This window comes from Protomyctophum bolini (assembly GCF_963924005.1).
Source record: "Protomyctophum bolini genome assembly, chromosome: 6".
In the NCBI taxonomy this organism is placed as follows: Eukaryota; Metazoa; Chordata; class Actinopteri; order Myctophiformes; family Myctophidae; genus Protomyctophum; species Protomyctophum bolini.
The window spans coordinates 6,071,682-6,088,195 of record NC_137867.1 but is presented as its reverse complement, the minus strand read 5'-3'; the positions used below and the strand labels follow the sequence as shown (position 1 = coordinate 6,088,195).

The window sequence follows — 16,514 nt, the reverse complement described above, 5'->3', positions numbered from 1 at the left end:
AAGCTTCACAATCTGATGATTAGGGGTTTGAAATGTAAGACTTTTATTTTGCGTGGTAGTCACAGATTAGCCTATCTCTAGGCGACAGGTTAGTTTGATTGAGTACGTGCGTGTGCGTGCGCGCGCGTGTGTGTGTGTGTGTGTGTGTTGTTTCTTCAAACTGTAGTAGCTCAAAATAAGGAACAACAATGACACCTAGAGGCACAAGTCAATTTCATTTAATTTCTCAAAACTATTATTGAGTGTCCAAAATTCAGTATTTACACATGATTCATACAGGAATAGAATTATTAGGACTGTACTATGCAGACTGCAGATCATTTCTGTACAACTTAGGATCTATATATATTTACAATTTCATATTTTGTTAATAGCTCAGTCATTTAAAAAAAAAAAAAAAATGTTAGAACAGTGGACAGTTCAAAATCCTGCCAATCGTTAATATGGATAAAGCTAGCATGTGGTGAAATAGAAGCCATTGTTCTTACCAATACCGATAAAACCACTGGGAGGCAGGAGCTGTCCACAGCCCTCCTCTGAGACACAGAGTTAAGTAGAAATAAATGGTGGCATCAGCTAGACAAACAAAATGAAAATCTCTTTTTAATTTTCTCCTTTAACTGAATTAGTTTTTAACTATATCAGAACTGAAGTGTTAGATTCTTCTTCACCAGTGGTAGAAAATCACTACTGTACAGTAAGTACATTTACTCAACTACTGTACTTAAGCAAAAATGTTCAATATTATGCTATATTCTGGTCTACATCTCAGAGGTAAATATTGTACTTTTGACTTCCCTAAAATTATTTGAAAACTCTTGAAAAGTCACTTTCTAGATTTGGATTATTCTTACAAAACATCCATTAACCAATTGAGGTCTAATTTATACTTTGTGTATTAAAAAATAGACAATCTACTGTACAAGCTTACAGCGTGTCTTAGTGCGACTAGTTTTGAGCTTGTAGATCTGCCCTGGCACAAAACATTTTCAGATGGCGGTCCATGGCCAAATACATATCATTTTGGGGGTCCTTGGCACGAAAAAGTTTGAGAACTACTGATTTGGAATCTGCCTCAGGTCTTCTGGGTTAAGGAAAATGCACGTCCTGCAACCCATCCATTTCAGTAGATAAAAAAAACTCCAGGGTTGATGCTGGGTGTTGGCTATGCACTTAAAACTGTTTGTACATCATCAAAACTTCAACTCGAGCAAAACGCCAGCCTCCACTCTACGTGTAAAAGGTCAACATTTCCTGGAGTTTGGCACCCTGCTCTGAGTGTGTGTGTGTGTGTGTGTGTGTGTGTGTGTGTGTGTGTTTCGCTGCTTCAAGCATAAAATGCTTCATAAGGTTTGTTGGTTCGGCAGAGGCTTAGTGGTTACGCAAAGTCAACACTGACCAGCGGAATGGCTTCCTTCTAAAGTGTGCAGTTGTTGAAAGTAATTTGAGTACTTTAAATGTATTTTTTCTTGTGTCTTTATTTAATATTATTTATAGAGGGAGTGACATGCAGTAAAGGCCATCGGGATCGGGAGTCGAACCCGCGGCACACTGCAAGGCTCGGGCTACCGGCCAAGGTGCCTGGACCACTGAGCCACGGCCCAGGCTGTAACTGAGTACTTTTACTCAAGTATTGCAGTTAAGCACCATTTTGGAGGAACTTTTAGACTACTTGTGTACAGTATGTCCATGTTTCGATATTTCATGATCTTCTCCATTATATCTCAGAGGGAAATATGTATTGCGATTACTTGACAGTTCTAAGATGAACCACTTATGCACTGTTTAATTATTTGGCTAACTCAAATGATCGGATCATTGGTGGGGGGTGGTATAATGAGTACATTTACGTATTTTAATGCCAATGATTACATACTTTTACTTAAGTAATATTGGGATTTCATGCAGGGCCGTATTATATAACAGTTTCTATCTTCTATCCTACTTGTTATTTCATGTGTTTCATTTTGTTTGCTCGTCGTCTCTGTAAATGAGGCTAACCTCAGTGCCTTTTACAATGGGTGCATGTATTTAGAAAGACATTAACATTTATATCAAATATCTAAATCAAGCAAGTAAAAACTTCTGGGGGTTGGGTACACACCCAAGCCAGAGTAGACGTTAAAATGTTTTAAAAGTGAAATACCCCTTGAACGTTTCTCGTAAAGTTGTACTCAAGTAACAATACATGAGTGAATGTGCTTAGTGCTTACTTTCCACCACTGCCAGAGAGAGAGAGAGAGAGAGAGAGAGAGAGAGAGAGAGAGAGCGATGAGTTGTCAGAAGTCGGCGTCCCATCCAGACAGCTCGTCGGGAGGTGTTTGTTCATCAGAAGGGTATTTGTCAAAGTAGCTGTGGTCTGTAGGGCCTTTCAGCTGCAATGGAATAGAGAACGCAAACATCATTATCAACAATCAATCAATGTGTACAGAAAGGCTCTTCAATTTGTTGAGTTTTAATCAAGTCATAAGGTGAATCTCAAACCGGAGCGTGGACACTGGACAGGGTGTATTTCGGCGTATGTGACGTCACAACGGTGCGCGACAGTACTTCCCAATCCACAGACCACAAAAAGACAGGCGCTGACACTACACAGGGCACCGCACTATTTTCCCCCGTGCGAGCCCGCTTTCAAAGTCCAGCTCGGATGTACCCTGAGCCATGCAGGGTATATCGCCACGGCGCAGCCGTACTGCGCAACCCATGGAATTTCTCCGAGGAAGAAAGACAGCCGCTGAGACAGAGAAAAATGTCGGAAACTAGTAAGTTTTATACTCTTTTAAAAGTGTTGTTGTGTCACGGAAGGTAATTGTAATATGTTTTGGGATAGTATTTAGTTGTTTAAGCTATCAAATGTATCATGATAGAGCCAAATAAAGAAAATAAAAAATGTTGTCGTCGGAGATTTTGAAGTAATGCTATCGCGTTAGTCCCTCGGTGCATTTCCCCAACAGCAAAACTAAACATGCGTTGTTGTCACGACGAATTTTAATATTTTAATATCTTTGGGATAGTATTTAGTTAGTTGTTTATGCTATCAAATGTATTCATGACAGACTGAGCCAAATAAAAAAGATCCACTGGCAGCCATTACTGTTGTGGTTTTTAAGCCCTCTTAAAACTTGTCACACACAGGCCACGGAATTTACTTTCAAGTTATTTTCGCGGAGTATTTAGTTGTTTAAACTTCATATATGTGGTCAATTAATCATTATATTAGATTATAATCAATCATGTCGGAGAATTCGAGGACCGTGTCGTGACTGTCGTCTCGCATTGGGGCGGCCACAGACGAGATGTACCCGTGTGAGAACTACCCTTTTTCGGCGTAGCCCGAAGCAATTCACCGCTGTATGATATGAATGATCCGTTGTAGATATGTACAGCCTACTAGCCTAGGCTACATGCAATTCGTTTCTAATTGTTTTATTTCCCCAAATGTCAAGTGCATTATAAATAACCGCTATTATATTGTTATTATTACTCAGAGATAGATTGTATAAATGGTACAATCTCTTAGTTGAACCCCGTTCCATTTGTACACTCTGATTTTACAATATACATTGGGGTCCCAGAGATAGAAATGCCATTATGGGGGTTCATAGCCTAATTCAGGTCAAACTGGGGGTCCCTTGAAATGAAACTGTTTGAAAATCACTGCTAGATCTGTAAAAACATTTTTATGGGGGGGGGGCTGTCCCTGGCATATATTTTCTAATGGGGGTACGCAGGATAATTAGTATCATTTTGGGGGTCCTTGACATGAAAAAGTTTGGGAAGCACTGCTATAGAGGACTAGAAAAGTCCACACCAAAAATAGAAGATATACAAGCTCCCAACACGTTGCAGTGCGACATGTTGTGACTTCTGAGCTTGTAGATTGGCTATTTTCAGTCATTTATTAATTCATGTTATTTTAAGGTGAAAGTGATCAAACTAGCAATAGAATACAACCTGGCAACCTGTTGTAAAGTCATCATTGGACCACAACAGAACATATTACCCAAGCACAAAAGCCTTTTTTTTAACAATAAGGGAATTCTGAGTTGTAGCACTACTGCCATACAAATAACCTGTTAAGCCAGTGGTTCTGAAACCTTCATTTTCCACTGCCTTAGGATCCAAAGACGGGTGAGGAGGTGGCCTGCAGCGGCGGGCCTACAGCAGCACCACCACGTGAGACTGCCATGTCTGGAAGTCTCTGGAGCGGAGCCGGACTGCTGGCCTACAGCACCACCAGGCCTAGCCGAGGCCATACCAGACCATAGTGGTACAGCTGCACTGGGGTCTGGAGCAGGGTCAGGAACACCAGGGCCCAATGTGCAGGCTGGCCCGAAGAAGAGGGGGAGAGTAGTAGTAGTAGTAGTAGTTTACATTTAAATGTAGTAGAGACTCTAGAGAACAGCCAGTTCATCCTCTCTCTGCAATGTGTAATGTTCATGTTCAGTGCAATCTATTTTCAGTTCAGTGCAATCTATTTGTTTGTGTTTAATGTTCAATGAATGTACTTTTTATTTATGTATTTGTGTTAATTTTCTACTGGAATGACTTGATTTTGATTGAGTCTGAGATACGGTATCCTTGTTCAATGTTCATTCATTTTTATACTGAAGACAAAATAACAATAAATACATTTTGTATTTACAAAGTTGAATTGAACTATTTACATACCCGTACTCATACATACAGTCATACAATATGCACCGAAAGGGAAATTCTTGGCCGAAACTGCAGTGAATACCGAATATAGGAAACAGTTGGCCCCCCGAAAACCGAATATCCAAATATGATTAATATTATATATTTTTTTTCCTATACCATTGCTGTCATGGCCGTACCTTAAAGCTATCTGATTTATGGCGAAACAACTTAAATTAATCACATTAATCATGTTACCCAGATTGCCTTTTTTCACATTAGAAATATTGCACGAATCAGAGCCTATTTGTCTTTGGACGATGCAAAAACGCTAATCCACGCCTTTGTTTTTTCTCTGCTTGATTTATACTGCAATGCACTTTTTTCAGGACTGCCTAAGAAAACAACTGACAGATTACTTCTACAACATTGCTTTTAATTGATCTTTTATTTTTTGTTATTCATGTCCTCACTGTATTGCATTGCATTACTACTTGTTTTTTAATGTCGTTGCCTTGCTTTTCTTTTTTTCCCTCCATTGCTCTGTAAAGCACTTTGAGCTGCATTTCATGTCATGAAAGGTGCTATACAAATACAGTTTTATTATTATTAAATAATCACTATTATGGGTCCATAAAACATTTCAGCTCTTTTGAATGCATTAATTGCATACACTATTCAGTGATATATTTTCTGCCTAAATTAAATAACTGAGTGACAGCATTTGTAAGATTTGTGTTAGATTACACAGTAAAATAATATTGTGATAAATGTAGCCTATCTATTTGGAGCTGAGAGTTGGCCTGGTTTAACCTTTTCATTCATGTAAATGCAAATGTAATTAACTGATTAAGAGTAGCATTCTGATTAATGAATTTCTCTCAGTTGAATTAACAGTTTATACTCACTTTACAGTAGGCTATATAGGCCTATATGTGGTTGTTTTAAATGTAAAAGTAGACCTATATTGTCAAAGTTAAATGTCATTATAGCAATAAACTTAGCCTATATGAAAACGAACTAGCTGTTAGCTGGCTGTAAAGGTATAGGCATACACAAATTAACCATGAACTTACTTAGAAGATCTACAAGCTCATAGCGTAGATCAGTGATTGATCGGTGCCTGCTAATACAAATCAAACAGCAGATGCGACAATAGTCTGTATTCTATCCAAATGTAAAAACATTTATCATTAAGTGAATAGGCTATATATATGCAGGTTACAGGTAGCCTATATCCTTCCTTTCAGCAACTCTTTGCACGGAATCAGGACTCGGGTTAAATCAGATTCGACCATAGACTCGACGTAATAATAATAACAATAATATAATAGCTGTTATTTATTATGCACTTGACATTTGGGAAAATAAAACAATTGGAAACGAATTGCATGTAGGCTGTAAATATCCACAATAGACGGGCATGGGTCATAATTTCGTTCCGTAGGAGAAACAGGGGAAATTGCTTCGGCCTATGCCGACAAAGGAGAGGTAAACACGGGTACGTCTCTCTGCTGGCAGCCCCCAAAGCGAGACAACACGGTTCTCTGATTCTCCGACATCGTTGTTTGATATTTTTAAATAGGATCTTTTATGATTAATTGACCACACATATGAAGTTCAAACAACTAAATACTCCCCAAAAATAACTTGAAAGTAAATTCCGTGGGCTAAAAAAGTAGTTTATAGACCTTTTAAAAACTCTCCGGTCAGTGCGGACAAAACAGTAATGGCTGCCAGTCGAGAAATCTGAGCTCCGCTTGGCTCCGCCCAGCTCCACTCGGCTCCGCCCAGCTCAGTGTCCCAATCGACAGGGTACACTATTCCGTGTACCCTTTGCCACCTACACAGGGCAGTGCCCCCGTTAGTGCCAGTGCAGTCACCACCCTATTCTACCTAGTATCTACCTAGTAAGTGTGTGCACCGCCAATTGAGATCCACCTATAGTCTTTTGAATTTTGATTTCAATTTAGTTTGTCATATTTTGGTCATTTTAAATGTTTTTGGGTTAAGTCTAGTTTTAGTCGACTGAATATAAGATTTCTGTCGACTAAACCTGCAGTTAATTTTGTCGACAAAAAACATTTTTTGGCAGGGCTTGATGGTGTCAATGCCTCATTTTTTACTCCCTTACGGAGCTGTGTGTGTGGGTGGGTTGGTGGCTGGCTGGGTGGGTGGGTGGCTGGCTGGCTGGGTATGAGCACGAAAACAGCATGGTTGTTTTTCACCACCTGTGCGCAACCTAACACACACACACACACATGCTCATATTAACTGTATGATTTCGGGTGTGCCAGTACAGTACAGTACAGTACAGTACAGTACACTGAGTACAGTACAGTAAAGTAGAGGGACCGCCACACGGTAACTGTCATTTCTCTACCGTTTCGGTCGTGGGTCGGCTCACCGGAACCGGGCCGGCACCCTGGGTGCGTTCATGTGGGTCTGGAACCCCCCCGGAACCCCCACACGAAGTTGCACCACTCACTTCACACGGGTGTGATTTTTACACTTGCATGCTGAAAATAGATCAGCTGTCCTGTGCTCCCCTTGGCTGCAATACGGACCTTCTCAGGGCGCAGTCGCATATATCAAACCTGCTAGATATTAGGAAACACACACGCTTCCATCACCTCTGGCACTGGATCTTCTCGCAGAGCCTTTCACACACAGCGAGCAAAACCTCTGCGATCAAAGCTCGATCTTGTCCAGACAGCATCATCGGAGCAAATATCGTGCAGTGTGTAGCCGGGGACCTCTTGGTCATATCGTAGCTTAGTTTAAATTTTGGTTTTTGGCAGTCAACGAACAATTTTCATCATAGTTTTAGTCGCCGAAATCAACAGTGCTTCTGAGGACCCCTAGAGTTACTGTTCAGTGTTTAGTAGGATTTTTTTTACCAGCTGCAAGCTGGTCAATAAGAGCTTGCTATATATCCGACCGGGTAGTACACACTGTTAGTAGACACTGCAGATCATTTTCTGCCATAACGATACAGCGGAACGATACAGAGAAGAAATTGGAACGATACAGAGACGAAATTGGAACGATACAGAGAAGAAATTGGAAGGAATAATGCAGCTGGTAATTAATTGATTTCATCAATTCGGGCTTGTAATATTTTCTTTTACATTAACCAAGGATTTGACTTGACTTACCTCTCTTTTCAGTAGAGATGGCAAAGTCCTGACCTTCAGTCCCTCCCAGTTGAAACCATTAAACCACCTTAGGGTACATTTCAAATAATGTCATTTACATTGTTGTACAGTTTAGTGTGTGTGTGTGTGTGTGTGTGTGTGTGTGTGTGTGTGTGTGTGTGTGTGTGTGTGTGTGTGTGTGTGTGTGTGTGTGTGTGTGTGTGTGTGCGCGCGCGTGCGTGCGTGCGTTTACATTTTATAAAATAAAGAATTATATAATGGATCCTCCTCACCTGTGCTTCTTGATGTCAGTGATTCCATTCTTCAGGTTGCCTAGACGCTCGGCAGGGTTCCGTCTGTAAAGCAGACGTTTGTTAGAGGGACGCTTTCTACCCACGAAGCCCTGATTTAAGACCTGAGGCCGATTCTAAAAATGTCTTCTGAAATTGTTTTCTGAAAAAATGTCTGTCAAGGATATTCATCTTCACAAGTTCAACACCCACGACAAAATATGGACAGCGAGACAATACAGAAACATGAGATCCCCACTGTATACACAACCATCCTTTTTTATATTATGTTTTTTTGTTTTTCTTTCACCTTTAATCTATATTTTTTTATGGAGGGACAGACAGTAGGCTGACAGGAAATGGGGAGAGAGATGGGGGGGAAGACATGCGGTAAAGGCCGTCGGGAACGGTAGTCAAACCCGCGGCACACTGCCAGACTGGATTACCAGCCAAGGTGCCTGGACCGCTGAGCCATGGCCCAGGCCAGAAGTTCAGAACCATCCTATCAGCGAGGAAGTGTCAGCGCGATGGCTGACGGGACAAAACTACTAAAACTCCTATACTTTCCCTGTTTCAATCGGTTACACTGCATTGCATGGTGGAGTCACGAGCCGTCTGTACCTGCACAGCTTTCGTATGAGATCCTCTGGTCTCTTGGTGACCTTCTTGGGGAAGTCCATCTTCTCGATGCCTTTCAGGATGAAGGTGTACGTCATCATCTGGTCACTGCCAGAGAACGGAGGACTGTAGAATGTAGAGAGATGCAGAGATATATGTCTCAATAGAACAGCGAGACCAAATACAACCACTCCTATTGTTGAAGTTATATATATGTTGTATTAACATACCCAAAATAACATTATAAACACACACTGAAACAGTTACATACTGTGGCTTTTGGACGTTTATTGAGGGGCGCTATCCCCTCCTATGTCCAGCTTTTAGTGTATGTAACCCAAATGTTGTCCCAACACAAACATTAAATGCCATTGACAATGAATGGACAATTTCGATTGTTTGGGTAAACACAAACATTGATGACAAAGGTGAGGACGTTGTCATGTGATTGGCCAGAATGAGATGATGTGTGATGATGTTAGCCTGGTTAATAAACCAGACCGAATCAGCCGTTGGCACAAAAAGATGTGCCTGCCGGCGGATTACGGTCTGGAGAGGCTCAATTGTACGCCCATTTCCTACACCAGAGAAATGGGGCGGCCAATCGGGACACGGTATGCAATATGGGCGGGCTTTGGTACGGTGACTTTCAATGCCTGAGACCTTTGACTGACAGTAGCTCTGACCAATTGCATCAAAGAGAAAATGTTTCAACCCGCCGCCCTGGAAATGAAATCCAAGCTGAGCCTCCCCAGACTAATATCCCGCGGTCCGTGCGATATTAGTCTGGTTTATTAACCAGGCTATGATGATGTACCATATGAGCTCCCTGAGCGGGTGTGAGCGGGTCTGAGCGGGTGTGATTTTTAAGAACGAAATACATTGAATGGTCACTGGACGGTGGGACGTTAAGACAGAAATAAAGTTGAATGGGCGGATAATCGTTAATTAAGGTAAACGGACCGTGTGGAACAGAGTGAAGAAATGAAGTGAAATCTTCACAGCTCCAGTATCATCTACCACAGCCTATATTACATCGATGATGAAAGCTTGGTTTACACTTACAGTGACTTCAAACTCAGGGTTTCCAACCTGAATTCTGAAACTATAGCCCTGGGGCATTTTCACAACCCACAGCTATGCACGACAAGCACTTCAAAAGTAACGAGATAAAACATCGACCGGTCAGGCTGAGCAACGCAACAACTGACAATTTCACCAGGACTACAGCGAGTTTTAATGACAGCGTGGCCTCAAGTGGATCTGCACTACAGCGTGACGTCATGTGGTCAGTCAGTCAGACGGCGGTTGTCAAATTGATACATATTAGGGATTACTGTACGCCGTGGACCACCATTTGATGGATTACTGTACGCCGTGGACCACCATTTGAAAGCGTTCTGTGCCAGAGAGACCCCTGTGACAGGAGATCTAAAGATCCTTATTATTATTTTAACATAGCCGGTCGGCTATATTTGAATAGCACAAGGAGAAAATAGGGGTTGGGTGTTAAACTGATTTAGCATGGTGATTGGTGACCCCTGGAAGGCCAATCTTTGAGAACCACTGATACATACGGTATCTATCACGTATGGCTCTAATATCATGGGCAATGTTTCCAGGCAGGGCAGGGCAGGGACGGACGGACAGACAGACCTGCCAGTGAGGAGCTCAAAGACCAGGATGCCCAGGGACCAGAAATCCACGCTGAAGCTGTGACCCTTGTTGAGGATGATCTCTGGGGCCACGTACTCCGGAGTACCGCAGAACGTCCACGTCTTCTGACCACTTCGGATCTTCTTGGCAAAGCCAAAGTCAACCTGGGTGACGACGATGGCAATATATCATCACCATACCACCGGATGCATGCTGGATATCGTCGCTGTTACTTGACTATTTCCAATTTCCATTGTACTTCTACTCCACTACATCTCAGAAGGCAAATATTGTACTTTTACTCTTATTTGAAAACTTTAAAGTTACTAGTTACTTTGTAGATTTTGATTATTATTACAAAACATACAGTACGCTACCCACTACAGCCCATACATTTCGGGCCATTTGAAAATAGCCGATCTACAAGCTCACAATTCTTGATACAACCGGTGCTGGACCAAAATAATGATCACTTGGATCCCATTGGCTGATAACAGTAATAATAGTTTAGTGGAGTAAAAAGTACAACATTAGCCGGTCTTTATTGTCCATCCTATATAGACGAGGCAGTTTTTTCATGCCGCAATGCCTGAGAGAACAAAACTCATGCTAAAATGAACCTTTTCCCCACTTCAAGGTTGTGTATCTTTGCCCAGATAATGGCATGAGTTTGAAGTAGCGATATAGGGGATGATTCAGAGTGCTAAGCGTGTTATTGTTCATTTCAGAAACATCGTGGCTACGTTCTATCACCAGTTTGATGTAGCCCTCGGCGTCCAGCATGAGGTTCTCAGGTTTCAGGTCTCTGTAGATGACGCTGCTGCGGTGCAGGTAGTCGAAGGCCTCCGTCACGCACGCCACGCAGAACTTAGCAGTGGGCTCGTCAAAACTCCCCCTGCAGGCCAGACAAAAAAACCACAGCTGTGAGTGATCAACCTTTTATAGGCAGTGGTTCTCATCAAGAATGGACTGAGAGAGAGAGAGAGAGAGAGAGAGTTATTTTAGGGGAGGCATAGCCCCCCCCTAAGCCCCCCTCAAAACAAGCCCAATAGAGCGCGGCAGTCCCTCCCCCTTTCAGAAAACCGAGTGGCCCAGGAAATGAAACCCCCATGCATTCTCCCATCGGCACTTCTAATATAATTTATTTAAAGACGGTTACGCCGCGGACAAAGCCAACTCGGATCGTGACAAATCATGACAATGAACACAATGTTTTGGGCCGATCAAATCATTAGAAAGAAGAAAAGAAAGTCAGGAGACAACACTATTTGTTTTGTTTTTCGTCTTTTTTTTAAATACATTTTTTAAATTATTTGATCGGCCCAAAACATTGTGTTCATTGTCATGATTTGTCACGATCCGAGTTGGCTTTGTCCGCGGCGTAACCGTCTTTAAATAAATTATATTAGAAGTGCCGATGGGAGAATGCATGGGGGTTTCATTTCCTGGGCCACTCGACTTTCTGAAAGGGGGAGGGACTGCGGCGCTCTATAGACTGACTTCTATGTAAACCAAGATTCATTAGCCACCCCTCTAAATAGCCGGCCCCCCCATAGCACCCCCAGTCACAATTTTCTGGCGCCAGTAGATAGCTGTTATTCGTATTTTTACAGTATTGTGGTCAAACTAGCAATAGAATGCATGTTCAACTTCAATCTTCCAGAAGATGCAATGATCTGAGATATTTCATGAAAGCAAAAGGTTAACCCTCTGCTGTCTGGCATTTTGTTTTAAAATAAAAATACTATCCTATTTTTGTCAGGGCTGGTATGGCCGACTTAAGCATCAGTCTGCCACTTCTTCAACTGGTGGGTTGTATGGCTAGATGGCTACACCATAAGTCTACTGTACATGCAGTAATCGTGCTAATTGTTTGCGAGTGGGGGCGCTCCGTTCACGCCGTTTCACAAATCACATATTAGGACTTGGCCAAACAAACATTTTAAAATAGTTCAAATAGCCGATATACAAGCTCACAACGTGCCGATGCAGATTGGCTATTCGAACTATTTAAAAATGTTTTTCAAGATAGTAAAATATGGCAAGGAAGTTTAGGGATAAAGGGTAAGGCGTGCCCCAGATTGGGCCACAGACAGCAGATCTCCCTACCTGCTGTCTCGGAGTAGACTCCAGATCTCCCTACCTGTCTCTGAGTAGACTCCAGATCTCCCTACCTGTCTCTGAGTAGACTCCAGATCTCCCTACCTGTCTCTGAGTAGACTCCAGATCTCCCTACCTGTCTCTGAGTAGACTCCAGATCTCCCTACCTGTCTCTGAGTAGACTCCAGATCTCCCTACCTGCTGTCTCTGAGTAGACTCCAGATCTCCCTACCTGTCTCTGAGTAGACTCCAGATCTCCCTACCTGTCTCTTAGTAGACTCCAGATCTCCCTACCTGCTGTCTCTTAGTAGACTCCAGATCTCCCTACCTGTCTCTGAGTAGACTCCAGATCTCCCTACCTGTCTCTTAGTAGACTCCAGATCTCCCTACCGGTCTCTGAGTAGACTCCAGATCTCCCTACCTGTCTCTGAGTAGACTCCAGATCTCCCTACCTGTCTCTTAGTAGACTCCAGATCTCCCTACCTGCTGTCTCTTAGTAGACTCCAGATCTCCCTACCTGTCTCTGAGTAGACTCCAGATCTCCCTACCTGTCTCTTAGTAGACTCCAGATCTCCCTACCGGTCTCTGAGTAGACTCCAGATCTCCCTACCTGTCTCTGAGTAGACTCCAGATCTCCCTACCTGTCTCTGAGTAGACTCCAGATCTCCCTACCTGCTGTCTCTGAGTAGACTCCAGATCTCCCTACCTGTCTCTGAGTAGACTCCAGATCTCCCTACCTGTCTCTTAGTAGACTCCAGATCTCCCTACCTGCTGTCTCTTAGTAGACTCCAGATCTCCCTACCTGTCTCTGAGTAGACTCCAGATCTCCCTACCTGTCTCTTAGTAGACTCCAGATCTCCCTACCGGTCTCTGAGTAGACTCCAGATCTCCCTACCTGTCTCTGAGTAGACTCCAGATCTCCCTACCTGTCTCTGAGTAGACTCCAGATCTCCCTACCTGCTGTCTCTGAGTAGACTCCAGATCTCCCTACCTGTCTCTGAGTAGACTCCAGATCTCCCTACCTGTCTCTTAGTAGACTCCAGATCTCCCTACCTGCTGTCTCTTAGTAGACTCCAGATCTCCCTACCTGTCTCTGAGTAGACTCCAGATCTCCCTACCTGTCTCTTAGTAGACTCCAGATCTCCCTACCGGTCTCTGAGTAGACTCCAGATCTCCCTACCTGTCTCTGAGTAGACTCCAGATCTCCCTACCTGTCTCTTAGTAGACTCCAGATCTCCCTACCTGTCTCTGAGTAGACTCCAGATCTCCCTACCTGTCTCTGAGTAGACTCCAGATCTCCCTACCTGTCTCTGAGTAGACTCCAGATCTCCCTACCTGTCTCTTAGTAGACTCCAGATCTCCCTACCTGTCTCTGAGTAGACTCCAGATCTCCCTACCTGTCTCTGAGTAGACTCCAGATCTCCCTACCTGTCTCTGAGTAGACTCCAGATCTCCCTACCTGTCTCTGAGTAGACTCCAGATCTCCCTACCTGTCTCTTAGTAGACTCCAGATCTCCCTACCTGTCTCTGAGTAGACTCCAGATCTCCCTACCTGCTGTCTCTGAGTAGACTCCAGATCTCCCTACCTGTCTCTTAGTAGACTCCAGATCTCCCTACCTGTCTCTTAGTAGACTCCAGATCTCCCTACCTGCTGTCTCTTAGTAGACTCCAGATCTCCCTACCTGTCTCTGAGTAGACTCCAGATCTCCCTACCTGTCTCTTAGTAGACTCCAGATCTCCCTACCGGTCTCTGAGTAGACTCCAGATCTCCCTACCTGTCTCTGAGTAGACTCCAGATCTCCCTACCTGTCTCTTAGTAGACTCCAGATCTCCCTACCTGCTGTCTCTTAGTAGACTCCAGATCTCCCTACCTGTCTCTGAGTAGACTCCAGATCTCCCTACCTGTCTCTTAGTAGACTCCAGATCTCCCTACCGGTCTCTGAGTAGACTCCAGATCTCCCTACCTGTCTCTGAGTAGACTCCAGATCTCCCTACCTGTCTCTGAGTAGACTCCAGATCTCCCTACCTGCTGTCTCTGAGTAGACTCCAGATCTCCCTACCTGTCTCTGAGTAGACTCCAGATCTCCCTACCTGTCTCTTAGTAGACTCCAGATCTCCCTACCTGCTGTCTCTTAGTAGACTCCAGATCTCCCTACCTGTCTCTGAGTAGACTCCAGATCTCCCTACCTGTCTCTTAGTAGACTCCAGATCTCCCTACCGGTCTCTGAGTAGACTCCAGATCTCCCTACCTGTCTCTGAGTAGACTCCAGATCTCCCTACCTGTCTCTTAGTAGACTCCAGATCTCCCTACCTGTCTCTGAGTAGACTCCAGATCTCCCTACCTGTCTCTGAGTAGACTCCAGATCTCCCTACCTGTCTCTGAGTAGACTCCAGATCTCCCTACCTGTCTCTTAGTAGACTCCAGATCTCCCTACCTGTCTCTGAGTAGACTCCAGATCTCCCTACCTGTCTCTGAGTAGACTCCAGATCTCCCTACCTGTCTCTGAGTAGACTCCAGATCTCCCTACCTGTCTCTGAGTAGACTCCAGATCTCCCTACCTGTCTCTTAGTAGACTCCAGATCTCCCTACCTGTCTCTGAGTAGACTCCAGATCTCCCTACCTGCTGTCTCTGAGTAGACTCCAGATCTCCCTACCTGTCTCTTAGTAGACTCCAGATCTCCCTACCTGTCTCTTAGTAGACTCCAGATCTCCCTACCTGCTGTCTCTTAGTAGACTCCAGATCTCCCTACCTGTCTCTGAGTAGACTCCAGATCTCCCTACCTGTCTCTTAGTAGACTCCAGATCTCCCTACCGGTCTCTGAGTAGACTCCAGATCTCCCTACCTGTCTCTGAGTAGACTCCAGATCTCCCTACCTGTCTCTTAGTAGACTCCAGATCTCCCTACCTGTCTCTGAGTAGACTCCAGATCTCCCTACCTGTCTCTGAGTAGACTCCAGATCTCCCTACCTGTCTCTGAGTAGACTCCAGATCTCCCTACCTGTCTCTTAGTAGACTCCAGATCTCCCTACCTGTCTCTGAGTAGACTCCAGATCTCCCTACCTGTCTCTGAGTAGACTCCAGATCTCCCTACCTGTCTCTGAGTAGACTCCAGATCTCCCTACCTGTCTCTGAGTAGACTCCAGATCTCCCTACCTGTCTCTTAGTAGACTCCAGATCTCCCTACCTGTCTCTGAGTAGACTCCAGATCTCCCTACCTGTCTCTGAGTAGACTCCAGATCTCCCTACCTGTCTCTTAGTAGACTCCAGATCTCCCCTCCCAAGCAGGCCTCTAGCAGCATGTACACATACTTGTTGTCCTTGAACGTACGGTACATCCTACAGACACAAACAAATGACAAAGTTAAACTCATAGTAAACGTTTTTGCATCGTATTATGCGCTAACATTGTTCATCACTTTAACATAGCTGGTAAAGATGCTGCTGGGTAGCTTGGCTTCACCTATAGTACTTAATCATGTATCACTTTAAAGGAGAATTCCGGACTAACCTTTTGCTTACCTTAATCTGATATTAAAGAACGAGTGTTAAAGGTGAAAAATGTCATAACTCCATCCTGAGCTAATCTGAGTTCCCAGAAGTTTTATTTTTCGCCACTAGGCGGGCGAGAAAAAAGGAACTTCTGGGAAAAAAGGAATGTATCCCTGTGAGGGAAGTACGTTGCGCTCAGAATCTGAGCGGACACTCCCCTTTCCGGTCTGAAGCACTGTGCATACCATGAAAATAGAAGGGAATCCAATTCCAAATTGAATTGTAGTACTAGGCCACCACCGCTCAAGGAGCAATTGTTTCCCTTCCGTCTTATTTAGATGTAGCGCCCACTCCATGTGGAACCCGCCCCTGTCTTTTGATTCGCATTTCATTTGAAACGCAACGCACTGGGCCACGCCCCTGCTGCACAGGATCTGAGGCCAATTTTCCTAGACTAATCCTGAGCAAATAAGAAATACATGAACCTGGGGACTGACGCCCTCTACCGACAGTGACAGGACAGGACTTCGGTGCTCTATATAGTACTGAATAAGACTGGAAAGTTTGGTGTATGTGAGTGCAACT

The 16,514-nt window shown here is 43.8% G+C and overlaps 1 protein-coding gene across 1 annotated transcript in view; it reads right to left on the bottom strand.

Moving 5' to 3' along the window:
• Positions 1-321: 321 nt before the first annotated feature.
• Positions 322-16,514, bottom strand: part of prkg2 (protein kinase cGMP-dependent 2) — a 38,570-nt gene continuing 22,377 nt past the window's right edge. The window contains exons 15-21 of the mRNA XM_080766701.1: positions 15,687-15,776; positions 11,093-11,234; positions 10,340-10,503; positions 8,687-8,809; positions 8,069-8,131; positions 7,797-7,863; positions 322-2,375 (exon numbers count right to left, since the gene is read on the bottom strand). Coding sequence (XP_080622827.1) covers positions 2,280-2,375; positions 7,797-7,863; positions 8,069-8,131; positions 8,687-8,809; positions 10,340-10,503; positions 11,093-11,234; positions 15,687-15,776 — 745 coding nt within the window. The 3' untranslated portion in view covers positions 322-2,279. The remainder of the gene's footprint in view (positions 2,376-7,796; positions 7,864-8,068; positions 8,132-8,686; positions 8,810-10,339; positions 10,504-11,092; positions 11,235-15,686; positions 15,777-16,514) is intronic.